The 26409-nt window shown below is 50.3% G+C and overlaps 8 protein-coding genes across 9 annotated transcripts; 6 read left to right on the top strand and 2 right to left on the bottom strand.

Annotated features, from left to right (window-relative positions):
- The first annotated feature begins 1053 nt into the window (after nt 1-1053).
- Nucleotides 1054-3626, top strand: PV09_00829 (uncharacterized protein). Its single transcript, XM_016353626.1, has 3 exons — nt 1054-1670; nt 1722-2386; nt 2435-3626. The coding sequence occupies exons 1-3, from the start codon at nt 1537-1539 to the stop codon at nt 3319-3321; spliced, it is 1686 nt and encodes a 561-aa protein (XP_016218779.1). The 5' UTR covers nt 1054-1536; the 3' UTR covers nt 3322-3626.
- An 860-nt stretch (nt 3627-4486) lies between these two features.
- On the top strand, nt 4487-6291 carry PV09_00830 (uncharacterized protein). Its single transcript, XM_016353627.1, has 2 exons — nt 4487-5705; nt 5761-6291. The coding sequence occupies exons 1-2, from the start codon at nt 4641-4643 to the stop codon at nt 6040-6042; spliced, it is 1347 nt and encodes a 448-aa protein (XP_016218780.1). The 5' UTR covers nt 4487-4640; the 3' UTR covers nt 6043-6291.
- A 1082-nt stretch (nt 6292-7373) lies between these two features.
- Nucleotides 7374-9302, top strand: PV09_00831 (uncharacterized protein; the record flags this gene model as incomplete). Its single annotated transcript, XM_016353628.1, has 1 exon — nt 7374-9302. One exon carries the CDS (start codon nt 7374-7376, stop codon nt 9213-9215), a length of 1842 nt encoding a protein of 613 aa, XP_016218781.1. The 3' UTR covers nt 9216-9302.
- PV09_00832 (uncharacterized protein) lies at nt 9222-12968 on the bottom strand. Its single transcript, XM_016353629.1, has 2 exons — nt 12820-12968; nt 9222-12766 (listed from the first exon to the last, which is right to left on the bottom strand). The coding sequence occupies exons 1-2, from the start codon at nt 12934-12936 to the stop codon at nt 9641-9643; spliced, it is 3243 nt and encodes a 1080-aa protein (XP_016218782.1). The 5' UTR covers nt 12937-12968; the 3' UTR covers nt 9222-9640.
- A 2412-nt stretch (nt 12969-15380) lies between these two features.
- PV09_00833 (uncharacterized protein) lies at nt 15381-16662 on the top strand. The gene is made up of 3 exons (XM_016353630.1): nt 15381-15886; nt 15946-16006; nt 16068-16662. Exons 1-3 carry the CDS (start codon nt 15732-15734, stop codon nt 16128-16130), a joined length of 279 nt encoding a protein of 92 aa, XP_016218783.1. The 5' UTR covers nt 15381-15731; the 3' UTR covers nt 16131-16662.
- A 1220-nt stretch (nt 16663-17882) lies between these two features.
- On the bottom strand, nt 17883-20484 carry PV09_00834. 2 transcript variants are annotated; one of them, XM_016353631.1, is made up of 3 exons: nt 20288-20484; nt 19234-20170; nt 17883-19181 (listed from the first exon to the last, which is right to left on the bottom strand). In XM_016353631.1, the coding sequence occupies exons 1-3, from the start codon at nt 20370-20372 to the stop codon at nt 18383-18385; spliced, it is 1821 nt and encodes a 606-aa protein (XP_016218784.1). In that variant the 5' UTR covers nt 20373-20484; the 3' UTR covers nt 17883-18382. The 2 variants fall into 2 exon arrangements, with proteins under 2 accessions (XP_016218784.1, XP_016218785.1); XM_016353632.1 differs by having other exon boundaries at nt 19234-20484.
- A 408-nt stretch (nt 20485-20892) lies between these two features.
- On the top strand, nt 20893-22744 carry PV09_00835 (uncharacterized protein; the record flags this gene model as incomplete). Its single annotated transcript, XM_016353633.1, has 3 exons — nt 20893-20900; nt 21023-21787; nt 21841-22744. 3 exons carry the CDS (start codon nt 20893-20895, stop codon nt 22742-22744), a joined length of 1677 nt encoding a protein of 558 aa, XP_016218786.1.
- Nucleotides 22745-23215: 471 nt separating this feature from the next.
- Nucleotides 23216-26077, top strand: PV09_00836 (uncharacterized protein; the record flags this gene model as incomplete). Its single annotated transcript, XM_016353634.1, has 8 exons — nt 23216-23715; nt 24411-24488; nt 24540-24572; nt 24630-24704; nt 24755-24768; nt 24819-25153; nt 25212-25227; nt 25329-26077. The coding sequence occupies 8 exons, from the start codon at nt 23216-23218 to the stop codon at nt 26075-26077; spliced, it is 1800 nt and encodes a 599-aa protein (XP_016218787.1).
- Between the last annotated feature and the right edge of the window lie 332 nt (nt 26078-26409).

Consider the following 26409-nt stretch of genomic DNA (forward strand, 5'->3'; position numbering starts at 1 on the left):
CGTTCAGCCTCAGGATTTTGCGGGCACTTGGGCGCGGCGCGTGATGGCACAGGAGACATTGTCATGAGTGCCTCAGATGTTTGGTGCTCGGATTGGAGGATACAAATTGCTTGGATGAGAAGTTTTTTGGAGGATTTGGATTGCCGCAAGGCCAGAATGGGACGCTCTCTTTGCAGGCTTTCCCAACATGGCCAACATCATTCTACATAATCGATCATGTCTCCGATCCCCGGTAAGCTGGGGCACCTTGTACTCGCAACCTCAACGCCCACGTTTGTGTCGTCTACAACGGGACTATCGGTGGCTTTCTGCAGACTTGGCTGCTGCTCGCGAGTCAGGCACCTGGACCAGCAGAAGACCTTCTGGACCGTGACGTATATCTCGATATCCGCTATCACCACGGGCCGAATCGTCAGATCGAATGCCAAGCAGGGCGTCTCCTAACTGGAGGAGGAAACATGATCCAAAGCTCTCGCCTATCAAGCCAACGAAGAGTGCAGAAGAAGCGCGAAATGCGGAGGAGCTGATATACACTCGAGGTGACAAGATGCACAACCCGCAGCCGGTGCAGGCTCCACTTACAGAGCTAGCTAAACGATATCGACTGTGGCTCAATATGTGATAGCAGTTCAGTTGAGACATGTCTCTCAAATCGAGGTCACTGAGAAATAGGAAAGGCCATGAGGCCGCGAAGAAGGATCTGGCGCAGCAGACGCAGCATGCGACCAAAGAAGTCTCTTCTGTTGCGCTTTTCCGCAGGACCTGGCGAAGTGGTTTGCGGAATTCGCACTGCACGCGCACGAAGGACGTGGACGGGAACGTCAAAGGCCGCACAACGCGAGAAGAACTGGAGGTTGAGGATCTGTGTGGTCGAATGCAAAGGGCACTAGCAGCACAGCGGGCGCCAAGCTGGCCAATCACAAGCCGCATAGCCCAGTTGCTGCACTCACCTTGTCTTTGACGCCAGCCACGCAACGGACTGCCGGCAGCAGACCGCAAAGCACGAGAAAATCATCTTAATAGCTACTTTATCGGAGAGCCGCATACCGGGCGCGGGAACGCTATGCAATTCTGCCAATCCCAACCTTGCACATGACACCGCTAAGCGACATGCATATGCTGCCCACGGTCTTGTCAATCCACCGTCCGTCTTCCTCTCGTAGCCCTTCCGTCTTCAAGCGCCAGAAATCCCTCGTTTTATTCCTCTGGCTCCTCTGATATCTCTCGTGTTTCTTGCTTTCGTCGACCAGTAGCCCTACTTTGTGTTTCAAGAACCCTGCCGCCCGCATTTTGAACGAACCTCGACTCCATATCTCTCACCACTGACGCTGCTCGCCGGCCGACCCTGCGTCAGGATCTAGGCCATTGAACGCAAGATTGTCATTTCCTCGCTATCCTGCGCGTCGAGATTGATAACGTTGCCCCGGAGCATCTTGCCATGGGGTCATAGACCATCTTTAACAACGTCCCTACTCACACGTCTTTCTCACTTCCCAAAGTTTTGGTTGCGGCACCGCCTTACCATCACCACCAACCATGGTTGTGGTCACGCAAACACAGAAGAAAGGCCCTCCAAAGAGGAAGGCATTCGAGTCGTGGGCTGCTCCACGAAAGCTGCTATTTTACTTGATCTTTCACGGACTACACGTTGGTATATTTATCTTAGGATGGCAAGTTCTGGCCCGCACGCAATGACAAACCACCGCTAACCCACGCTTCAGGTACGAACAGGCGTCGAACAGGAAATTGGCGGCGCTGAATGGCCTGAAATTCTCAGTGTGGATTTCCCGCGGAGCAGGTTTAAACCTCAGCGTGGACGTCCTTCTGATATTGCTTCCAATGTGTCGCAATATCCTCAGCGTTCTGCGCAGGAAAGCCCCGTGGGCGCACATCGATGAGTCGCAATGGTTCCATCGCCAGGTAGCGTATTCGCTGCTCTTCTGGACAATCTGTCACACGTCGGCACATTACGTCAATTTTTTCAACGTGGAGCGATCGCAAGTCCGTCCTGAAGCTGCGGTGCAGATCCATTATACTCAAGCTGGTGGGATTACCGGCCACATCATGCTCCTCTGCATGCTTCTCATGTATACAACCGCCCATGCGCGCATTCGAAAGCAGTCTTACGAAACCTTTTGGTACACGCATCACTTGTTCATCCCGTTTCTGCTCGGAATGTACACCCATGCCACGGGTTGCTTTGTGCGCGATTCTGTAGCTCCATACTCACCATTCGCTGGTAAACCTTTCTGGGAGCATTGCATTGGATACGAGGGCTGGAGATGGGAGCTAATTAGTGGCGGCCTTTATCTCATGGAACGTCTATATCGTGAGATTCGAGCAAGGCGTGAGACACGTATTCTGCGTGTGATTCGCCATCCATTTGGTACGTCTGACCGATCTATTTGTGATCAATTGAGACTGACTAGGGTAGACACAATGGAGATACAATTCGCAAAACCAAGCATGAGGCCAAAGCCTGGGCAGTACCTCTTCCTTAACTGCCCAGAAGTCTCAAAATTCCAGTGGCATCCATTCACGATCACGTCATGTCCGTACGACACATATATTAGTGTCCATGTGCGACAGGTCGGCGACTTCACAAAAGAACTCGGTAACGCGTTGGGAGCAGGTCCAATGCAGAAGGCTTTCTACGACGAAATTGATCCGATGGGCATCTATGAAATCGATCAAGCAATCATCCACGAGATGCCGCCAATTCGGATAGACGGGCCATATGGTGCACCCGCCGAAGATGTTCTGGATAACGACGTCGCAGTTCTTATTGGTACTGGCATTGGCGTCACGCCTTTCGCAAGCGTTCTCAAAACTCTTTGGCATCACAGGACGAACGGGACAGTGCCGACCAAGTTAAGACGGGTTGAGTTCTTCTGGATTTGTCGAGACACGAGCTCATTTGCTTGGTTCCAAGCATTGCTTGTTTCCCTCGAAACGCAGTCGCTCGAGGCTTCCGAAGGAATGGGAGACGACTTTTTGCGCATACACACTTATCTTACCAAGAACAACGATATGGACACAGTAAACAACATCGTCCTAAACTCTGTCGGCACAGAAAAGGACCCGCTCACGGAGCTGCGAAGCCGTACAAACTATGGCCGCCCGAACTGGACCAAGCTTTTCGTCGGCTTGCGCAACGGCATCCTTGAAGAGACTTACATGCCAGACCTGGACGTCAGCCGCAAGACCCAAGTCGGTGTTTACTTCTGCGGTCCATCGGACGCGGCGAGAAGTATCAAAGCTGCAACGAAGACGGCCAATCACAAACAAGTTCCTTTCAAATTCTGGAAGGAACATTTCTAGACAAGTACCATATCCTATTCATAAACGTGGATGGACTTCGCGTGCCCTTGTATTAACACAGCGGAAGTACGACGACTTTGCTTTGGCTCATCATTTTTGGCATCTATTCCAGGCAGGAAATGACTGTCTTTTACGATATCTACGTTTCTTGCTGTCGAACTGCATCGTGATAGCCCGTTGTTGAACTCAAATACCCCAATTCTTTCTGTATGATACGCATTGCTTTTTTTTGGGAACATCATTGATGTTAGGGAGTAGTTGCTTTAGCCACTCTCTTCATAATCGAACTTTTAGCATCCTTCTATGACAATTGATGTGAAGTGAGCTTTCTTCGTCTCTTCTCCGCTACTTTCCGCACGGATCAGGTCTGAATCTGCCCCTTTGTAAGACAGTTGCAGGCAAAGTGAAGCCACCCTGGTATGGACAGATAGTCTAGCCATGGAATCATGCAGATCGCCTAACTTCTCCTTGTACCTGCGTCGAATTGAACTGGTGCTTCCGAATGGAACATTTCTACTGCCTTCCTATGCGCGATGTGTGGCCGGGTCTCCTTCGATCCAAGCGCCAGGATTCTCCAGCCTTGTGGCCCAACATCCCGGGATTCGAGAAGCTGGCATGGCATGCACACCAGCCATATCTGATGGGGTATGAAAATCATGTGTCGCAGTCGCGTAGTTAAGCTGTATCATAGCTCTTTTCAGGATATTAAATTTGAAACAAAGGAAGCGCCAAACACGCCGACAATAGATCGGCCCATGATGACGACCTTTGTTCACCATTCGTACATCAGATAGTCAGCTGTGCGAAAGTGGGGGAGGGAGCCAATCAAAGCAACCACGTTCGATTTCATGCGCTGCCTTGAAACGAAAAGGAGCAATCAAGCAGTTCTCAGGCCACGAAGTAAAAGATGTGATGCCGTGCCAACTGTTACCCGCACAAAGAACAGATGCCGATATCGGCCTGCCCGTCAAATGCGAAAGCGCGGTGATGGCTTACTTATATGTCCCTCCTTTGTGATGTGGTCATTCATGCGTCTTCGATGTCTATAAGCGACCCTGTAGCATTTTACGAAGCCATTATCCCCGTCATTCACCCCTGGTCATCTCAGACACAGTATTGTAATGCTCAATGTAGACGTCATTATCACGTACTATAGAATTGGCCTGATGAAGTTGTGCTTAAAAGTCGCGAGAATGCAGTTTGTCTCGCTGCATAAGGTAAAGCAGTTTGTGGTATCGTACCCTCTGAAAGTTGATTCTCCTCCATCTTTGACCTCTCTCACGTGCCCAAGACAGTCATTTTCCTAGCTAGCATTTGCCATGGCTTTATCGCAGGCAGCGCTTGCAGCTGAGAAGACCGTCGGTCATGGAGAGAACTCCATTACGGCGCAAGATATCAGCAATCCCGCGAAAGACCCCTCAAAGCTCGGTGATTCAAGTGATACAATGCTTGCACTAGCTTGGATGGGGAAGAACAAGGTCGAAGTTGTGAAGGCACCAAAACCGAAAATTATCGAAGACCGGGATGTCATTCTCAAAGTGACAGGTAGCACCGTGTGCGGCTCCGATCTTCACCTTCTTCACGGCACCGTAGTCGAGCTCGAGAAAGGGGATATTCTCGGTCACGAGTTCTGCGGTATTGTCGATGAGGTTGGCAACAGTGTGCGCAACGTGAAGAAAGGTGACCGAGTCGTGGCCTCGTTCCAGATCGCATGCGGGGAGTGCTATTTCTGTAAGCAGAAGCTCTCCAGTCAGTGCGAGAAGACGAACTCGAACACTATCGAAAATGCAATGTATGGAGGCAGGACCGCAGGCATGTTTGGTTACTCGCACTTTACGGGCGGTTTTGCTGGTGGTCAGGCTGAGTACGTTCGCGTGCCATGCGGTGACGTTAACCTTTTAAAACTCCCTGACTCTGTACCGGATGAAAAGGGCCTTTACTTATCAGATGTCTTAGCGACTTCTTGGAACTGCTGTGTCGATACCGGGGTCAAGAAGGGGGATGTTGTTGCCATATGGGGAGCTGGTCCAATTGGCCAGATGTGCGTGGACTTCTCCTTTTTGCTAGGAGCGAAACGAGTCATTGTCATTGATTCTAATTGGCGGCTTGACTTCATTAAAGAGAGATATCCTAAAGCAGAGACTCTCGACTTTACGAAGCTCAAGCGTGGTGAGTCTGTGGCAAGTAAGCTCAAAGAGCTTGTGGATAATAGAGGACCTGATGTCGCCTTGGAGTGTGCTGCTGGTGAATATGCGAAAGGTTGGGCCCACTACTTCGAGATGCTTCTAGGCATGGAAACGGATACAAGTGAAATCATCAACGAGATGATCACAAGTGTTCGCAACTTTGGTCGATGTGGCATCACAGGTGTTTACGTTGGCTATGTAAGTCGTTAGCACCTCTTTGAGCGGATGCATTTAAAGTCTAACGCTGTATTAGACCAACCATTTCAACATAGGTTCTTTAATGGAACGTGGTATCAGACTGATTGGAAATGGTCAGGCGCCAGTGCACCTGTATTGGGAGAAGCTCCTCGGAATGATCGAGAGGGGGGAGATCGATCCTCTCAAAATGGTGACGCACCGTGTCCGCATCGAGGATCTCGACAAGGTCTACTATAAATTCGAGAACAAGGACGACGGTATGCAAAAAATATTCGTTCAAACAAGGTTTTCAGCACCATCTTGTGGAGGCTCCCCATCTTTGACCGTGTATTCCTAGGTCAGTTGTATCACACATACAATTAGAGCTGTTCGAATGACAGAAACCACGAAAGAGGGACAATGTTCATTCAAGTGGATTCATATTTCAGATACAAATGTGCATCGATGATAAGCGTGGATACCACAATCAATTCATTGAAACGCCAAGCCTTGGAGTCTCCAAGATTGAGGGTGAAGGATTCGTTTGAGTTATGCTGACTTGGAGCCAGTCAGGATGAATCACGCGTAAGCAGTGTTGGCTCTGCTCAGAGCGCGAGTGGAACCTGCTTCGTAGGTCACGTTTTGTTAACTCATGGCCTCTATCAAGCCTCATTGTTTTCTGCTCGCTCATAACGGAAATAAATATCGAGCGTCGTTTCACTTTGTTTGAGCCGCGACACGTGACCGGCCTTTGGGTCTCTGATGGATGGCAAACTCATATCTCGTTACTGCACATAAGGGCTACTTGTGCCCGCCGTGAATATTACAAGACAAAGAAGACTGCGGTCGCAGTGGGAATTTCTTGAAGCGGTTGTCTCAACGCCTTTGCATGTTCCAAAGCTGCTTCAGCTGTGCAGGCACTAGAACTATACGGCAGAGGCTAGCATCTCACACTCCAAACCATCTGCACTTCAACATTCGTAAAACTTGAGCCAGCCTGATCGTAACTCGAATTTTGAGGACTCGATATCTGGAACTCGTTGTCTCGAAATCAAACATCATTCTGAGAGGCGCAACGGCAGAAAGAGCCATTTTCGTCTGTTTGGATCTGCTGTCAGACCGGATAGCAAGACCCGTCATATGAGCACTGCCCTTCGGGCTCCTGAGTGACAGGTTTGCATTGGCAAAGCTTAAATGTGCTTGATGAATATTTCTGGAAGTGATACGCAACGTTCGCCCATCAAGCTCTAGTGCCGCGAGTTCTGCCTCGGATGCTTAACTCTGAAACACCACGCTCTCCTGGTCTCAAAACACCTACGTTCAGCAGTGTTTCTTCACTGCCCGTCCCATTGGCTTTGGCCCCTCGACTCGAAGGGATCCCAAGTCTATCTTTTACTGGAGTTTCAGCCATTTGGGTCATGTTCTCAATTGCATGCCAGTGAAGAAGAGGATTGTCGGTGGGGGTATGGAGGCGATGACTCCCCTGAGCGCAAACATGGCACACCGCAAACCCGATAAGCCGAGTGCCAGCGCAAAACACTGAGCTCTACAACTTATTATTGATTCCTTGGACGCATTTTTCTGGTCTGATAAATCTGCTCATGAGCAAGTTTCTGCGTGGCCTCTGCCCGTCCTTCATTTCTGGGCATGGCTGCCATTAATACACTGTTGCCGCTGAGGTCGCCAAGGATGTCTAGCGGTGGATACTCTGGCTCCGAAGCGTCGGACGCTGAGTCGTCTGATCCGCTGCTGGCGACTTCCAGCAAGTCGTCGAGGGCAGGAAGCGGGCTTTCGCCAGCGCGATTTCTCAGCATCAATACAACATACCCCAAAAATGCGCTTCGGTCGCCCTATGGTCTTGATGACCCAAGAACCCCTCTTTTGACGCCGCTCCGGACTCCTAAGACGCCATCAAGGGAGCTGAATACGGTGCCCGAGTCCGCTTCCGCAGGCAGGAATATCAATTGGTCGTCGGCCTACTTCCTTATCATCTCGAGGGTGATAGGATCTGGAATCTTCGCGACACCAGGCGTGATAGCTCAGTCAGCAGGCAGCATCGGCCTTGCCCTCTTGCTATGGCTACTCGGCGCCATCATCTCAGCGTGTGGGCTGGCAGTCTCACTAGAACTCGGTTGCATGCTGCCACGGTCTGGTGGTGAAAAGGTCTACCTAGAGTTTATATACGACAAACCGCGGTTTCTGGCCAGCACCGTGATCGCGGTTCAAGCGATGCTTCTAGGTTTCACGGCGAGCAACTGCATCGTCTTTGGCAAGTACATGCTGTTCGCGCTGAACCTTGAGCCAACCGACGTCGCCCAACGAATTTGCGCCGCGGGCCTTGTGGTCGTTGTTAGTATCATCCACGGTCGCTGGCTCAAAGGCGGAATCATGATTCAAAACGTCCTCGCCTGGATCAAGATCGCAGTCATCGCCTTCATGGCCTTTTCCGGCATCATCGTCCTGTTGTTCCAGTCTCAAGGCACGCTGTCCGACGTCCATCAGCGCCCAAATCCATTCTCGTGGGATCACATCTGGGAAGGTTCGGCTTGGAACTTTGGCACGCTTGCGACTTCATTCTTCAAGGTATCGTATGCCTACTCCGGCTTCGACAATCTCAACAACGTCATGGACGAAGTCGAGAATCCGGTTCGCACACTCAAATCCGCAGCGCCTGCCGCGATGATAACAATCTTTGTCTTTTACTTGTTCCTCAACATAGCCTACTTCGTTGTCGTTCCCCTCGACGAGATTAAATCCAGCGGCGAGCTCGTTGCCGCCCTCTTTTTCCAGCGTGTGATGGGTGAAGGAATCGGAACCCGAGTCCTCCCAGTTCTCATCGCCCTTTCGGCGGCAGGAAACGTCATGGTGACCACCTTCGCGCAAGCCCGTGTCAACCAGCAGATTGCGCGTCAGGGATTCCTGCCCTTCGCACGAAAACTGTCCTCCTCGAGGCCGTACGGAACACCACTAGGTGGTTTGCTTGTCCATCTGATACCGTCCTTGGCAGTGATCCTACTACCACCGCCAGGAGCAGTCTACAGCTTCATCCTCGAAGTCAAGGGGTATCCTGCGCAAATAACATCTCTCGCAATTGGCTGCGGCCTTCTCTGGCTCCGATCACGCAGACCAGACCTCAGACGACCCTTCAAGGCCTGGAGACCATCTGTCTACCTGCCAATACTTCTCTCTGCTGCCCTCCTTCTTGCCCCATTCTTCCCACCGGACGCGGGCAAGGCCGAGTTCAGATTCTGGTATGGCACTTATGCTGTCGTCGGCATTTCCACGATTTTGATTGCTGTTGCGTACTGGTTTGTATGGATCAGACTGCTGCCATGGTGGGGCGGTTATAGGTACGAAGAGGATATTGACCAGCTAAGTGACGGAACCAAGATTTCGAAGCTGGTTCGATTGCCTTCAGAGAATTCTTACGACGGTGTTGACAGCGACGACGACGAATTAAGTACTATCGAAGAGGACGCGAGGGAAAAGACCAGCTTAGATATACAAGAAAAAGTAAGTGACGATGGTTAAGATGACGCCAGTGTATATAAATTACGGCACCAGCATCTGCACGAGCATCAGCATCAGCATCAGCATCAGCATAATTGTGCATCCTGTACAAATCAATTCATATATACGTATTGATCAACATTATTTGAACTTGAATTTTTCAGGACTCTACGCATTTGGTGACGAAAAAGGTATCAGTCTCAGAGTGATGATGCTACTGTTCATGATACTGAACTTGCGTACACCTTCGCTCTGATGCACGAGATTATGCCGTGCATGTACTCGCAAAAGCATAAAATACAACTCCGCAAATACGATTCCTGCCCATGCACGCCATGTCGGGCACTTCACGTGTTATCGAGAGTGACAGTCTAGTTGATGCCCGAGTACCACAACCCTTGTCCACAACATAACCTTAGCAGCTAGTACGAACCCTTACCACACACCTACTGATTCTGCCTCCTAAAAGCCCCAGGTCTATACTTGCCATCAGACGTACCAGCAGCTGGGGGCGGTAGTCTCGAGTTGTCACCCTCGCCCGATGATGCGGCGGGACGGTCGCCACGCAAGTGCGGCGGTCTGTAACCGCCTTGGCGAGGGGCAGGAGATTCGCCTCGATCGCTTCCTCTACCACTAAAGCTGCGCTCTTCCATACCCAGCGCGCGACCTCCTGGACCGCGACTAGAGCTGTCACGTTTAGAGCTATCACGTTCTTGCCACCCTCCAGCACCGCCGGACCGGGCAGGTGGGGGAACGTAACTGGCTCTCTTGGGTGCAGAATCTTCGTTTGAAGTCGCAGCGGCAGGTGCGGCATCGTTTGATGCAGCCATGGCTGCCGCTTTTTGAGCTTCGCGCTCACGCCAGCTTGAACCAGCACCGTCTTTTCTCACAAGATTGAGCTTTGGTGGGCCACCTGCAGACGAAGCAGCCTCGCTCCTAGTTGGTGGCTCTGTACGTGAACCTCTTGGCCCCAAAGCAGCACCTCTTCTGGCGGCAAGCTTCGCCTCCGCTTCTTCCTCCCGCTGTCGCTGTCGAGCAGCCAGCTCGTCGAGCTTCCTGCGCTCCTCTTCCCTCTTTGCCTTGAGCTCCGCCAATTGCTGTCTCTTCCTCTCTTCAGCCTCTGCCTTCTCCTCGGCCTCACGCCGAAGTCTCTCTTCCTCTTCGCGCTGTCTACGCAGCTCTTCCTCTTCACGTTGTCGCTTAGCTCGCAACTCAGCGATATATTGCTGCCTTCTAGCTTGCATCTTGGCCTCAAGTTCTTGCTGCGCCTTCTTCTTGCGCTTTTCGAAGTCGCTGCGTCGCTCCGTTTGTATTCGCTTCTTGAATTCCTCGTAAACTGGCACGAGTCGTTCCAGACGCTTCTTAAGAGCAACATCGTTTTTGTGCTTCTCTCTGCTCTCCGCCAACGTCTCCTCCTTGCTCTTGTTATAAGCTTCGAGGTCACGTTCACGCTGCGCAGCGTAGTCTTCTGGGATGTGTTTAAGTTCTTCCCGTCGATACGCTCGTTCCAAATGATCGATACGACGCCAAGTGACACGCAACTTCTCGGCTTTCTCTTGAAGCTCCTTCTCCATAGCCTTCACCTTGATTTGTCGAATACCGGTAGAGTCGAGCTGAGTGACGTCGATCTCTTCAAGGTTAATGCCCTTTGTGCCACGCTTGAGTTCTTCCAAAGCACGTTGGGCCTCTTCCTGCTGAACCTTGGCCTTTTCAGCCTCTAGTCGGCGACGGTCACGCTCACGTTGCTCTTCTGCTAGACGCTGCGCTTCTGCAGCCAGAGCCTCCTGAGCCTTGATACGCTTCTGTTGGGCGAGGTCCTTCTCCTTTTGTGCAAGCGCAGAGGAGGCTGCTTGCTTCTTACGCTCGATGATTTCACGTCGTGCAAGGACATCAGCATGTTCTTTCTCGGCGCCAGCTTCAGCACGTTGTAGAGCTGCTTGTTTGGCTTGATGTCGCTCAGCATTGAACGTGGGGTCAACATATTGGCAAGTGATGAAGAGCGCCTTCGACAATCGAGTGAGCTGCGAGCGAACAATCTCAGCAGGCGTACTCTGAAGGCGTTGCACAGAGCCAATTTCAGCTTCGGCGGAACCAGCGGCAGAACCAGGGTGAAGGGCTTTGGCAGAGGAGAACACGTCAGAGTCAAAAGTAAGTACTCCAGCCGCGTGGTCAATCCGAATGGCAAGATCGCCCTTCTTACAACCGTTCATGATAAACTTCTCAACGTAGCTGCTGCTAACCTGGAAAGGATCCGGGAATTGCGCAAGATTGAGTACGAAGCTGAGCTCGACCGACTCGTAAACTTGAGAAAGCTGTTGGAAGAGACGGGTCAAGATAACTTGTTGAAGCGGCTGGACATATTGCTTCATTTCCTCGTCCTCGCCAATCTGTTTGAGAATTGGCGAGATGCGCTTGCAAATGGAGAGAGGATGGAAGTCGACTTCCAGGATATTGTAGAGCTCGCGAATCTCGGGTCTGCATCGCTTGAGAAGACCTTTACTGAGAGCATCCTTGAACAGAATGGCTCTGCTCGGAGCCTGGTTCATTCCAAGAAGGCTTGTAAGGCGCGAGTCTTTGCTCTTACGTGCCCCGTCAGCGTCAACCAGAGCACCCCGAGAGCGAGACGTGCTGATGACAGGAATGGCTAGAGCAGAGAGGACAACAAAGGATGCAGCTTTTGTCATATCTGCTTCGGTGACGGCCGGGTTGTCCTTCTTCGGGCTTGCGCCGGAGGCGACGGCAGCCGCAGACTGACGAAGTAGGTTGTAGTAACGACTCCAAGCAGCAGCGTGGAAGAGGTAATTCTCACTGACGAGGAAGATTCGGGTAAGCTTCTCGAAGTAGTTCGCCATCATGATGTTCTTGGCTGGCCGCTTGCTAAGAGTGAGAAGAGTATGGATGTCTTCCACACTGCGGAACGCCTCCTGCCAGAGCTCGAGTTCAACCGCCACGTTCAACTGCTGGAAACGAGTGTCAAGTTGGCGCTGAAGGGTATCCGGCTCGCTCAGATTGATGGCGTGCATCTGGTTCGAGAACTTGGCCGCGTTCTGGAGGTGGTTGCGAAGAAGTTCGCAAAGGCGGCGGAATTCAGTCTTGCGGGCATAGCGAGAACAAAAGGCGAATGCCTGATGGGCGGTGCTTTGATACATGACTTCAAGGCGCGCATTGTTCTTGAAAATTTCCAGCACCGTGCGATAGGTTTCCCACAAGAACTTGAGCCATGGAGTCACAATAGCCCTATCCGTCCTGTCCTTCGACTGTTCGCCCGACACCGTGGAGAGTAGAATGGATTCCGGAGTTTCGGAGGCCTCGAGGTCATCGATGTTGCTAGCGGCATCCAAACTGCTCTGGACCTCATTTGCGCGGCCTTGAGCCTCCGTGACTTTGGCTTCTGCAAGTTCGATGAATTTCTTGAACACAAGCTCAATAGTGCCAATGTTGGTGTTCTGCGCCGTGTTTTTGTACTGGTAAAGGCCATCTTTGGCCAGCTTTCCTTTTCGTGCGTCGACCGCGAGCTCAACGAATAGGAGCATCACCGGCTCCAAGCTGGCGATGGGTGAGTTTCGCGTACGCTGTCCTGCTGCATTAGTACTCTCCACAAAGACAGGCCACCGGGGGTGCGTACCTTTGAGGTGACATGTTCGTGCAGCAAGCTGAGTGCGGCTTGCTGTTGTCCGACGCCGATGAGCTCTTGAGCTCGCTTGAGAACATTCTCGGGACGAGAATGCGGTGGCGGCGGCATGTTGGGCTATGGAGTTTGGGATCTAGGCGTCGTTAACGACGTGAATGTGTGAAAGCTAAATGGAAGTGCGCTCAAGTCTGCCCTGATGCCTGAGGCAATTTTTCTCACGAAAATTTAGTGAAATGCCCCCGCGTAGTCGATTGCACATTCTAGGATAATTTGTGACTGGTCTGACGCTCATTGATTTTGCAAAGGACGTCTTTCGAGTGATAAAAAAGTCCTTGAGACGGCAATTTGCCAATTGTCTTGCCTGCAGGTACCTGAGATAAGGGAAACCAGATCGACGAGGCCGCCGCCATGTCTGTTCACCGCAAGTCGACAGATTCAGTCAACTCCAAATTTTCGCTCGCAGTGAACATACAGCTTACCTCTTCAACCTGTACGTAGCATGTTTTGGGTCATTGTACTCTCATCTTTGAATGGTTTCAGAGCTCGCAGTAATGGAAATTTTGTGCCCTGCAATTTTGGTTTGTACATGTCCTGAACCTCATCAAAATTCACGTTCTTTCCCTGCCAATTTCTCCTTTTGAGTTGCCAAACCACAGTCCCTACAAGTATAAGTACACCCAAAACCGTATGGAGCCATTATTCCTGTGTAATCGATCAGCTAAGGTCAAGCTCGCTGTATCTCCTCAGAAGATTCATGGAGGATCGTCAAACAGATGCTAGTTCAAGAAACGGGACGGCTGAAGATTTGTTACATACAGTGACATTTCTGTCACAGCACGTGTAGGGATAACGATTTCACCTTTTTCATGCTGGGAGGCTGCAGGCTCGTGCTAGACAATGTGACGTCGTTCCTAAGCATGTCATCAGTGGCTGTCAAGCGACTGTAAATGAGCGCGTATCAATCAGAATTCGTGGTGTTGATTGCAAGGTCATTCAGTAGCAGAAGAATTAGAATTGAAATGGCATTGCCCAATTTGAATTCTTTTAGGTCTTTTTGTTGCATCTTGGAACTCAAAGCGAATTTTAAACGGTCTTTGTGTGACAGGTTCGTGCTTATCGCACGGTTCGTTCGATGTACTGGCCATGTGAAATCCAGTTCCTCTCAGAACGAAACACAAGCTTACGCTTTTGAACTTGGCACCGAGATCTTCTTGACGGGCAAATGCCAAGATCGGGTAGAATAAGACAATTCATCTGGAAAATGACTACCTTACCAGTCTTTTGAGTCCTTGAAAGGTTCCAGATCCATCCCCTGAAGATCAGTCCCGGTCTTTCCCAGAGGGAACTAATCCATGTAGTTCCGTGATGCTGACTAGAGAAGTGAGAAAGACACGACCAAATTAGTAAGAATAGGACCGCGTGCCTGGCGTGAGGTTCAACTGCAAAAACGCTCGAAGCTCTTGCCCAGGGAACAAGGAATCGTTGCTCCTCGAGAAGACTCTAGCATGACAGGCTATGTCTCGTAATGGAAATACGAACATCATCGCCGATTCGAGCGGCTTGTCATCACAAAGTATGCTTGCCACTCATGCTGGGTTGAGAGACTGATGAGTTCGGGCTATTTTTCATTGCAGCTAGAGGAGCTTATTCCCAGCACATGTGCTACAAAGTCCAGAAAAGCGATGTTCGGCCAGAGCTGAACAAGCATGGTGTCATGTGAAAGTTTCATCGACGGGTACACCTCTTCTGCTGTGAACAGAGTACCGTGGCTGGACATTGGGTGCTGTCTTTGGGCGACGGGAGGATAAGAATAGAGGTTGTCAAGTACTGCGAAAGAGGCTTGGGCGGGTTTTCCATACGCCGATCAAAGCCATCAGTCCAGGTCTCTATGCATGTCCGCACGAACTGAATTGCAAGGTCTTAAGCAGGACTGGTGGCTCCTGTGGATCCTGAGCTCACCAGGCGAAAGCGCGACAGCCAAACCGACCGGATGGCAAAAGCCATGTCCAGGCAGCTCGGTGCGCTCGTAATAAAAATGCTGAACCGTGCCTGGCGGGGGGAGGCATCAGAGGTGAGTGCACGAGTACGATGCCAGGGATATATGTGCACTGATCCACGTCGGACGTGCTGCAAATTGCCTGCAGTTGAAGTCGCAATGCGCGGAAACTAAGGCCCCATTTCCGCCGGTCGATTCCAACGGCCGGTAGCGTGAGCCGATGGAATTGGGTCCAATCTACAGGTTGAAAGGCATGGGGGGCGGTCCGGCGTAGGGGGCAGGCGACGGAGAGCACGACGGAGAAGAGGACGAGGCATCCCGGCGACGAGCAATGTCGCTTAGCTGTGGGAGACAAGAGCAAAGCGCAGCGCTGGAAACTCGATGCTGCAAGCCCAAGGTGAGGTTTATTCCTTTCATTACTTGCGCCACAGGACGTCCGATGTGGAAGTTGAAGCGGCGATCCCTGCCGCTCTGCCTGTCATTGGCCGAGACGCCAGTCCCAGGCCAACCCAGCGTCTCCCAGCGTCTCCCAGCCTGTGGACTCCGCTCAATCTCAGGACACCACCACCGCACACACACTCCTCTCTCTCACATACACCGCACCTCCGTTCCTCCGCTCCCAACAGCGCTGGTGCATTGCCAACCTCTCCTCTGTCGATAAGCGGAACACGCGCGGGCTCGAGCGCCGTCCTCCCCCTCCCTCTCGTTTCCTTCGTTGCGTGCGCCGCCGTCCGTGTTTCGTGTCGAGTCAAGCGTGCAGAGCAGCAGCAGAACGGGCCTGAGCACTCTTTCATCCCTGGCATTTTCCCCGGACCACGAACCTCCGATACCCTTCTCGCACCACCATCATCATCACCACCACCCCAGGATTCCCTGATTGCGCTGCAGTGCGCTCCATTAATCGACGAAAATGATGGCCGGAGGCTACGACATGCGCGCCGCGGACGGCAGGAATCGCAAGCAGAACATGGCCGAGCTCAAGCTGCGGAGATTACAAGAGCTCAACATGCGGTTGAAGGAGGACCTGGAGCGAAGGCGTATACCGGTTTCTGAGGCCGCGAACGAGTATGCGATGCCCTTCATCTGATGCATTTGGCCGGCAAGAACTAATGGTCGTCGTGCAGCTTGATAGGGTTCACGGAGAAAGAGCCCAAGGATTGGATGGTACCTTCGAAGTGGGGAACGGTGCGCACACAATACCATTCCGAGACACTGTCGACCTTTGAACTGATGGATTTGCACGCAGGTCGATCGAAAAGAAGATCCGTACGCGCCACAACAGAGCAACGGCTGCTGCGTCGTGATGTGAGCGAGCTCTCCCTCCTCCACGGAGGCACCACAGCGAACATCTCACAGTCATCAAACTTCGAAGGCGTACGACGGCGTTAGCGTCACTCTACGAGTGGATTAGATATCCATTTGCTTTTTTGCATCAAATCATCCTTTTCGTGCCGTGTCTCCCGCTTCGCCTCCGCAACCTCACCCCGCCCCTCGGCGACCGCAATATCGGGTGCTTTGCAACTATGTATTTTATGTCTTTTGATGCCGAAGGAGAAGGACACTGGGGTGGACAAATGCTCCACCATTCGAGGGGCTCATTGGGCGCACAAGGAATCCGCGTGCTGATGATGAGCGCGAGACAGTTTGGGCAGATGTGCTGACGGTTCTCTCTTATTTCCAAGCCACATATTTCCTTGCACTCTCACAAACTCGACACCCGGCGATCTGCCACGATGCTCTTTTCTATGTTTTAGGAGGTTGAGCAGTGTGCGAAAAAATTAATTCCATAGTAATGCCTCGCAGCAATAGTTTCCAGTGACCCCACAATTCTTGCATTCTAGTCTCTCCTCGCTGATCTTGAACACGACTTGCAACCTGCAGGCTTGGGTCCCAAAACCATATGCCCCCAACCTGCCTAAATCAATTCTAGCTGCATGATGTTGGCTTCCCTGACGTCCTGTACAAGTCCAGCGTTGAAACTCCCTTCGTGCACAATGCCCTGGTGGCTTGTTTGTGTCACCGCTGGTGTTCTCTTTATCTTGGCTTACAGCTTCCCGAGGATCCGTTACCAACAACCATGTCCATATCCTGCATAGCACCGCACCAAGCTAAGATCGATCTGCGCGGGCACAAGCGAGAATTGGTGATGGTAGCGTTCGACTAACCTGTTCACGCTGTACTTGTTCCTACGACCTGGAGAGAAACCACCATTCCGACTGCGCCACATGCGTGCCTCGGTGATACAGTTTTTCTCTTCGCTTCGATTGGTGTTTCATCTTGTGTTCGCACCGTCTTCCAGAATAGCTTGCTGTCCTTGATCGATATTACAAGAGAGAGCACAAGGCTGACAAAGCTCAAAAATGGGAACAACACTCGGTGATATCGCCCAACAGTGTGCTGCTGTATCTGTGCTTATCTCGGCCGTGTTCCTAAACCCTTTCATTCGTCCATCCTGTGCATCCCTAGGAGACAGAGGAAGTGCTTGAATTCCAGATCTAACAGTCTGCTTTTATTCCACGTCGTGAATGACGCGTCTGAAAAAGGGCCTATCCAACTCACACTTATGGCAGAAAGGATAGAGGCGCCAAACTTTTGTTCATATGTGACCGGAAGACAAGAACGCTCTCGGCATCACAATGGAACCTATTTTGACAAAAAAAAATATGCTGCCCGTATGTTCTGCTGTCCAGGATGCCCTCCATCAAGCAAATCGGGTTTTTGAATGTCAGTAAGCAGCCTTCCGAGCTGCCTCACGCGGATGGCCATTGTATACATTCCTAATTACGCCCCGCGGCAGTGAAGAAGACGTTGACATCAAACGTGTGTCACGAAGCCGGCATCTACCATCACTGGTCCCACAGCTCGTTCCGACTCGCCTTTTAGAGATGTACTGGATCAGTTATGCGTCTCCGCATCGAAACGCTTATGATGACGATAAAAGAGGTCGAAAATGCCGAGTGTGAGGCTCGCTACGCTAAATGCCACTTCTCTTATCTCCGCGCCCACCTCGTGAGCTGACCTTTTGCTGCCAAAGGAATCGACGAAAAGATTGAACGATGAGAAACAGCGAAGACGGATGGTGATCAAATATGTGAAAAATTCGGGTCATGTAGGCTAGCTATTTAAGCGAAGGTCACTTTTCCTACATGTGCGCGTAGTCTCGAGCGTTCCCAAACCTACTATGCGAACCCAATATTTGTGTAGGCAGAACATGGTGAATGATGTTCCGTTGAAATCCTCTACTGATTATGCAATTAATACACCGCCAAACAGAATTGATGGCCAGAAAAAGAGTCTCCGTGACCGAGACCGACGTGAAGGTTGTTCTAAAGAATGGGCGTCACGTCAATCCCGGATGTCTTGAGCCAGATTTCCTTAGAAAAAAGCATTTCGAGATGCTCGTAGTGAGTTCAAAAGAAGATCTCATGGAGATGCGAAATCAATTAAGGGAGAGCTGGGTATCGTACGTCTCGCTCGCAAGGAACAACTTTGGTTAAAACCAAAAAAGCAAAGCGCAAAAGAGATCATTGCACACACTCTGTATAAAAAAAACAAAAGCTCTTAACCACTCCTTCTCTCTTTCATACCTCCTTCATCACTTCTGGTTTCTGCGCCCGTTCCTTTCGCCTCTGCTGCAGCATCTAATGGTGGAATCTGATTGATGTCCGGCTTTTCTGCAGTACTCACTTCACTTCCCTCACCCATACTGGCCTTCTGAAGCGCAGAAACCGAATTCTCGGGTGGTGGGCTTGCAAGAGGGTTACCGACATGTTCCTGATCCGGGCTTATGAGCGGTGTCTTGCCCATGAGCTCAGGCGTGTTCTGCCACTTTGCCACATCTTTCTTCAGTTGCTCCAGTTCCTTGGCAAAGCGCATGCCAAACACGTCAATGTAGAATGTCGCCCCATTCCAGACGCTCCATGTAAACACGACCATGAGAAAGGTCCCGCTCGCCCAGCGGTACCAGAACCAAAGTGGACATGGAATCATGGTGAGAAGTGCATAAGTGTACTGAATGAGCATGTATGCTGTTTCTTGCATACTTTCTGGAAGACTGAGTACAAATTTTCCAATCCAGGTATTGGCGAAGGAGCGTCGCAGCCAGGTGAATGAAGTTGGGCGACCTGCAGCTATCTTTTCAGCACGACGCACGGAAATAAAGATGTGGTATGATAATTGCCAGACTGCATAGGGCCAAGACGCCCAGAACATCATCTGCCAAAGCGAGTAGTGCTGTGGGGAAGAAGGATCGGAGGTGAGAATCTTGTAGATGGCTGGGTATCTCTGCGCCTGGAGTTCTGGCGGGATGAGGTGAACAATGCAATGCAGAGTTACGCAAGGCATAATATGGATGAACAGACTAAAGATGTAATCAGCTCGTACTCGTTACATGCGAACTAGGTAAAACCTACCTAACGACCTTGTCCATAGAATGAAACACGAGAGAGTTTCTCCACATCGCTATAGCGATGGCGTTGTTACCGAAGGCGAGGCAGAAAGCACTGATGAATAACCGCTTCGAGTTGGGGAACACCCAGATGCTTAGCATAGTCAAGACGTTGACAAAGTAGCACAGATCCGCTAGGAAGTAGTGATAACCTTTCTTATGATATGTGTAGAAGCGGATGGGCATGAAGTAGAGCAACTGCGCGCTGTACCAGTAAGGATACAGATGTGGCCAGCCCCCAACGATGTAGCCGCTGAGGAAGACATTCATGACACCGGCGATGAAGGAGATTTTTTCGCGTAGAGTGACAGATCGTGAATCGTTCCATTTGCTGTTCAACCGGTCGACTGATTGTCTCATGCGCCTCTTGTACTTCTCAAGCTGCTCCTCCGCGGTGGGAACCCTTCGCCGCCACTCCTCAACAACTTTATTCTTTGCGTTCTGGCCCGAAGATTTGATACGTTCCTGCTGCCTCCGAACCTTTTCCGTCTGCAATGAGATTTGAGACTGGAGACGTTCTAGCCTCTGCGGCAGAGCGAGGTTCTCGATCAGATCGAAGATAGTGAGGCGGTCGAGGGGTGGGACAGACTCGTCGTACTCATCGCCAGAGAAAGACGCAGTCCTTGAAAGTGTGCCAGGCGTGGTCGCCGACGCAGCGTAAGAACCAGAACCATGGTCATCTTCTATTGCCGACGAGTGTGTGCTCTCTCCATTCGACGTCGTAGGCTGCAGGTAGTCATCCTGTCCAACACTTGGCTGCGAAGCCGCCTCCCGCTTCAGCATGTCTGGCTGCTCTGCCATGTCTCTGGAATCTTGCTCTAGCGCCTCAGAGATGGATACGGTAGACCTTTTGTCCAACAAAGATGGACGAGAGTTTGATCGAGTTGGGGGACCCTGTGAAGCTACGGCCATGGTTAGGACAGCAAATTCATTGTACAGTTGCGCAGTAACTCAGAGTTGTCGTCGATGGGAAGGCAGGTATTTGAAATGACCGGGGGCGGTAAGAGATAGAGCAATACCTCGTTGCAGATCCTGAGATCTAGGAATGCCTTGGTTGAATGCAAGCGACTCTCCCGCACGTGCTGATGTCTCGCGTAAGAGCATCTAGCCAGTGACCAACAACTAGCACATGACAGCTGACAGCCTTAGACAGATCTTATTGAGTGTGGCAGTTTTCGAAGGTGCTGAGGTGCGAACGTGTTGGCTCTGGAGCTTGCGACTCGTACGTTGATTTGACCGCCCCTAGCCTCTGTTGTGAACAGCATTGCGTCACAAGCCTATCGTCCGTGCCTCTGAATGAGGCAAACGCAAGCAGCTGATTGGTCAAGTCTTCAAGCACAAGTTCCAGCGCGAAAATCTAACTTGGGTTAAGTCGGACAAGAAACAATCACGTGCCAAAAGGATGCCTGGCGCGCTACGAAGAGCCGGCTTCGCGTTCTTACGCGACAGAGACCAAGCGCTATCTCGGCTGTCGTGAATACTCAGACCGTCATCAAGCCTTCTGGCATCACTTCAACCTCCTCGGATCTGCGTCGAACAGGCCCCGTTTAGCCATATACTTCTTCTTCGAGGCTGCCCGTGGTCGCTCCTGAACCAGTCGCTGATCTCGTTACATTCAGCCAAAATGTCGATGTAAGTCTCAAAACGCATAGACGGCTAGCGAGCCATAGAGCCAAGAGCTTGACGTCCATGCAACCATCAATTTATCATTTGCGAATTGAATTTCGGCAGCATCGCTGATATAAAGTGCGCAGGGAGACGTTTGAGAACGTCTATATGGATTTCTCCAAAGCACCTGGTCGGTGCAGGTTTGCAGACTCGGGCCTAGGATGGAAGCCTGCCGGCGGTGGTGATACTTTTACCCTTACTCAGGAACAGATGCAGCATGCATTTTGGAACCGAGCGGCACGAGGTTTTGAGGTAAAAATATACCGGAAAGACGCGCCCGTCGTGCAATTTGACGGCTTCCAAGAAGACGATTTTGACCGAATCCAAAAAATTTTCAAGAACTGGTATCACATTCCTCTCGACAAGCAAGAGCATTCACTGCGAGGCTGGAACTGGGGCAGGGCAGAGTTTGGCAAGGCAGAACTGTCGTTCAACGTGCAGAGTAGATCTGCTTTCGACATACCATATACTGAAGTCTCAAACACGAATCTTGCAGGAAAGGGCGAAGTGGCTGTCGAATTCTCTCTGCCTGGTGACGGCGAAGAGACAGGCACAAATGGCCACCTGGGCGGCGCTCGAGGAGGTGGCAAGAAAGCTGGAGCAGCCCGCGACCAGCTAGTCGAGATGCGCTTTTATATACCAGGCATGACCGCAGCAAAGACTAAGTCAGAAGATGGCGAGGACGGCGAGGTTGACGAAGATGCGGAGGAACAACAAGCCGCGGACGTGTTCTACCAGACTTTGAGTGAGAAGGCAGAGATTGGCGAAGTTGCCGGAGATACCATCGCCACATTCCAAGATGTCCTACACCTTACGCCAAGGCAAGCACCCTTGCATTGTTGCGTAGTTTGGTGTGCTAACATTCTCCCAGAGGTCGTTTTGATGTCGATTTGTACCGCACAAGCTTCCGTCTGCGTGGCAAGACGTATGATTACAAGATTCAGTATGATTCGGTAAAGAAATTCATGATTCTCCCCAAACCGGACGAGATGCACGTGCTTCTCACAATAGGTCTGGACCCACCGCTACGGCAAGGCCAAACCCGCTATCCATTTGTGGTCATGCAAATGAACAAGGAGGAGGAAGTTGTACTGGAGCTAAACATGAAGGACGAAGACTTTGAGCAAGAATACAAGGGCAAACTCCAGAAAACATATGAGGCCCCTCTTCACAGTGTTGTTGCAGCATTGTTCCGCGGCTTGGCCGGTAAGAAACTTACCATGCCATCAAAAGACTTTCAAAGCCACCACCACGCATCTGGCGTTAAGTGCTCAATCAAAGCTAATGAGGGCCTGTTGTTTTGCATGGACAAGTCCTTCATGTTTGTGCCCAAGCCAGCTACGTATGTCAATATGGACCAAGTCACACTGATAACAATGTCCCGCATTGGCGGTGCTATGGCAGCATCTCGCACTTTTGATATCACGATGGCTATGCGTGGCGGCGGGGAATTTCAATTCAGCAACATCAATCGTGAAGAACAAAAGCCTCTCGAGGACTTCTTCCGCATCAAGGGCCTGAAGATTAAGAATGAGATGGCTGAAGAGGAGAAGATGACGGCAGCACTCCTTAACGGCGTGGACGATGAAAGTGATGACGAAGTGGTCGCTGATCGCGGCAGTGCAGACGAAGATAGCGAGGAAGCAGATGAGGACTTCCAGGATGACGAAGAGAGCGACGTCGCAGAAGAATATGATAGTCAACACGAGAGTGACGGGGATAGTGATGAAGAAATGGGAGATGCTGATGCCGCCAGCGAAGAGGAAGAGGAAAGACCGAAGAAGAAGGCGAAGACAAGTGGAAAATGAGCGTCTATCTCCTAATGGCTATCATGAGTGTCACACTCATGAAGCGTATAGCACATGACGATTTCATCATAAATCGAGACCCAAGTGGTGATACCTGCCACGCAGCAGGATCTTTGACGTGAAGCTGCTTAGCTTTTCGCCATAGACCATCAACGAGCACCACACCACAATTGGTGTAGTTCGAGCTAGCTTATAACTTGGGTTGAAGCCAACAAAGCTGGAGCTCTATGCATCTAGCTGATATTAATTTTCAGCGAGATACAACTACCGTTATCGGTGCCTATTTCGCACGCCGCGGATACCGCAAAAACTGTTCCTTACCTTTTTAAGCCTCGCACATATTTGCAGCCTACGATACGAAATGCAATCTTTCACTTTAAACATTACGCCTTGAACTGATTCTTGCTACCTTTTCTGGAACTTGCAATTTGATGTGATATAAGAGAGAAGCACTGTGCACAGCTGCTGAATATGACAGACCAGCAAGAGCTTGGACAAGCTGTGCAGAAAAGAAACTTCGAATTTTTTACCCAGACGAAGACGACAGAGCCACTGACAAAGCCGACCAGTGTTTTCGACATCGTGGAACCTACTAGTTCTGTACGGCAGCAGACGTTGTCGCCTGTCCCCGTGCAGAGTACCGCAGAGACCAGCTATCAAGCCAAGCGCTCTTCCTTTCGCCTTTTCACAATTTTAGTTGCCCTCTACCTGACGCTTTTCGTTGCGGCCTTAGATCAAACAATTATTTCTACTGCAATTCCAACAATTACTTCAAGCTTGAGCTCAGCAAGCGGATACACATGGATTGGCGCCGCATATTTAATTGCCAACGCGGCGGCAGGACCGATCTGGACCAAGCTGAGCGACATATGGGGACGAAAGCCGATGCTTCTGAGTAGTGTGGCATTTTTCTTCAGTGCGAGCATTGTATGCGCAGAAGCGACTAGCATGAAAATGTTGATTGTTGGGCGGTGAGTGCTTCCTCAAGAGCTTCCTTTTTTGTACCTTGTTCTGTCTATCCCTACCTCACATTGGTCATGTTGAATTTCGACAAGTCATAATTTCGGAGTGTGCCACGGTGTTGGAGAGGCATCCTGCATTATCGCTTGTCACAAAGCTAGAACTGGATAGACACAGATGACTTTCCGATTTAAAGCCTCGTCTTCCAGCTTCTAGGAAGCTTCGATAAAAGCGCGTATATCCAGCTCCTGCAAAGACCGTCCCTTTCACTTCGTGGGAAATATTCTGTTACTATGCACCTGACACTTCCCATTGTCTTCCATCTTTGCTCTGAAATAACTTTCCCTCGATTTGTATCTTCCATTGCCGCTGGGAATCATGATTTGTCAGTATCAATGCCAATATCCTTTGCAGCCCAGTCATGCTTAGACAAACTTCTTCTCACATGGAACGTATCAAAAAAAAGCATCTCAAGAATGTTTATTTAATGATACTCACCACTAATACGAACATAACGCCGAATCTTTTTCATTAGTCCCAGCAGCAGCCCCATCTGCAGCAAGTCGTCATGACTCTACAACACAAAAAATTTATTCTTGGCTTTGTTACTTCTAGTCAGAGGTTCAACATTTTGGAATGCGGACCTCACTTAGTTATATCATAATATTCAGACATGCCAAAAAGGTCCCAACTAACGACGCAATAGTGCTTTTCAAGGGACTGCCGCTGGGGGTATGCTAAGTCTGGTAATCGTTACAATCAGCGATCTTTTCAGCATGCGAAGGTTCGTACATATTTCGAAAACTCCTTTCTTTCATATGTTAAGAGGTAACAGACGAGCATTGTGGCTTGGAATATTGGAAGTGATGTGAGTTTGTGCAAGCCTTTTATATTCTGGAAAAAGCTGTAATTGATACCCTGTGAGGTGGGCCATTGCAGGGGGGACCGGTCCGGTACTTGGAGGAATATTCGCCCAAGACTTGAGCTGGAGATGGATTTTGTAAGTTTCGCAATATTGTAAGACCATAAGTGAGCTAACTACCGCATCAGCTGGATAAATCTACGTAAGTGAACCTGTCCAGACAGGCTAGCCGGATGCTCATATTCTTGCTAGCTGTTTGTGGAACTACCTTTTTCTTATTGCTCTTGTTCTTGGATGTACACAACCCAAAGACAAGAATGGTCGATGGTCTGAAAGCCATTGATTGGGCAGGAAGTCTTTCAATTCTTGCGGTCACACTCATGGTTCTGCTAGGATTTGATTTTGGTGGAGAGACCTTTCCTTGGACTTCGCCGAAGGTGATCTGTCTGCTTGTCTTTGGCAGTTTTGCTATCTTGATATTCATTTTCTCCGAGAAAAGATTTGCCAAATACCCCCTCATGCCTCTGTTCTTGTTTAAGAATCGCTCAAATGTTGCTGCTTTAGTCGTCACTCTTATCCATGGAATTGTAAGTAAAACTGCTTGCCGTGGACGCTGACTAGAGACTCGTGTTGATGATTCCTTAGGTGTTCATTGCCGGAGGTAAGCCAATTGTTCCGTGACTCCAGCAGCTGATCCTAAAAAATCAATAATTATAAGGGAGATCTTCCTGTGACTTGCTGCTTTGCGCTAACTTGGCATAGAGTACTATCTACCGCTATTTATACAGAGCACGCGTGGAGCAGATCCAATCTATAGTGGCATTCTTGTTCTTCCGTTGAACCTCGCTGAAGCTATCGCTGGCATACTCTGCGGCATTCTTATGCATCATTTTCATACACACAAGGAGCCGATCTTGTGCGGAACGTTGCTAATGACCTTGGGTACGGGACTCTACATAAATCTGGACTGGAGCTCTCCCATCACTAAATTGATTTTATTTGAGCTTCTTGGAGGTTTTGGAATCGGTCTATTATTCAATCCTCCAATAATTGCAATTCAAAATGAGGTACCACAGGAGCATGTTGCAACAGCAACATCGACTCAAGCTTTTGTGCGTACAATGGCCAACGCGATCGGGGTGGTCATTGGTGGGATCATATTCGAGCATAGTATGACCGAAAGATATAGCGACTTGGTGCGAGCAGGTCTCCCAGAGAACTTACTGACAAGTCTGTCGGGCGAAAAAGCTGCGGCAAATGTTGGTCTTGTTCGAATAATCCATGACGCAAAGCAGGCCCAAGCCGTTAAGGCTGCCTTCGCACACAGCCTCAGGAACATGTTTATCTTCTATACCTGCTGTGCAGTCTTGGCAGTGATTGCTGCATTCTTTGTTCGAGGTTCGAGGCTGTCAGAAGTACACCAGGAAACACGTACGGGCCTCTTGACATATTCGAAAGACAACGATAAAGCACGAGCTTCTACTGGGGATGGAATTGTTGGCGAGCGATGAGCGCGTTTTCTAACTCGCATTGCGAGAAGCTTTTTCTTATCCTTCAGTTTCGTCTTCAAAGATCTGAATCTTGAAGCAGGGTCGGCAATCTTGAAGCTGCAGATTCAGTTTGCGAATCAAACTGATTTCACCGAGGCCATTATTCGCTAATTCATTTATCTCCCATTCTTCTCGTGTTGATACTCTCTACTTATTTAAGAACTCACAAGTTTACTTTCAGTTTGTTTGACCCACTATGGGAGAAATCATCTTGATTGTCATCGTCACTTCGTTTCCCAGGTCTCCTCACATACATCTTGGACGTCTCAATGTCATTCTGATGTATGGGACCT

Source organism: Verruconis gallopava, assembly GCF_000836295.1.
Source record: "Verruconis gallopava strain CBS 43764 unplaced genomic scaffold supercont1.2, whole genome shotgun sequence".
Taxonomy (NCBI): Eukaryota; Fungi; Ascomycota; class Dothideomycetes; order Venturiales; family Sympoventuriaceae; genus Verruconis; species Verruconis gallopava.

Bases quoted from the DNA above. Each gene is read 5' to 3' on its own strand.
- PV09_00833 (XM_016353630.1), top strand. From the start codon at position 15,732: ATGATGGCCGGAGGCTACGACATGCGCGCCGCGGACGGCAGGAATCGC. The intron at 15,887-15,945 runs GTATGCGATGCC...GTCGTCGTGCAG, and splicing joins GTTTCTGAGGCCGCGAACGA to CTTGATAGGGTTCACGGAGA. The intron at 16,007-16,067 runs GTGCGCACACAA...ATTTGCACGCAG, and splicing joins TACCTTCGAAGTGGGGAACG to GTCGATCGAAAAGAAGATCC.
- PV09_00832 (XM_016353629.1), bottom strand. From the start codon at position 12,936: ATGCCGCCGCCACCGCATTCTCGTCCCGAGAATGTTCTCAAGCGAGCT. The intron at 12,767-12,819 runs GTACGCACCCCC...GCAGCAGGACAG, and splicing joins ACGAACATGTCACCTCAAAG to CGTACGCGAAACTCACCCAT.
- PV09_00830 (XM_016353627.1), top strand. From the start codon at position 4,641: ATGGCTTTATCGCAGGCAGCGCTTGCAGCTGAGAAGACCGTCGGTCAT. The intron at 5,706-5,760 runs GTAAGTCGTTAG...ACGCTGTATTAG, and splicing joins CAGGTGTTTACGTTGGCTAT to ACCAACCATTTCAACATAGG.
- PV09_00834 (XM_016353631.1), bottom strand. From the start codon at position 20,372: ATGCTCTTACGCGAGACATCAGCACGTGCGGGAGAGTCGCTTGCATTC. The intron at 20,171-20,287 runs GTATTGCTCTAT...CCATGGCCGTAG, and splicing joins ATCTCAGGATCTGCAACGAG to CTTCACAGGGTCCCCCAACT. The intron at 19,182-19,233 runs GTAGGTTTTACC...TTACATCTTTAG, and splicing joins TCTATGGACAAGGTCGTTAG to TCTGTTCATCCATATTATGC.
- PV09_00829 (XM_016353626.1), top strand. From the start codon at position 1,537: ATGGTTGTGGTCACGCAAACACAGAAGAAAGGCCCTCCAAAGAGGAAG. The intron at 1,671-1,721 runs GCAAGTTCTGGC...CCCACGCTTCAG, and splicing joins GGTATATTTATCTTAGGATG to GTACGAACAGGCGTCGAACA. The intron at 2,387-2,434 runs GTACGTCTGACC...TGACTAGGGTAG, and splicing joins TGTGATTCGCCATCCATTTG to ACACAATGGAGATACAATTC.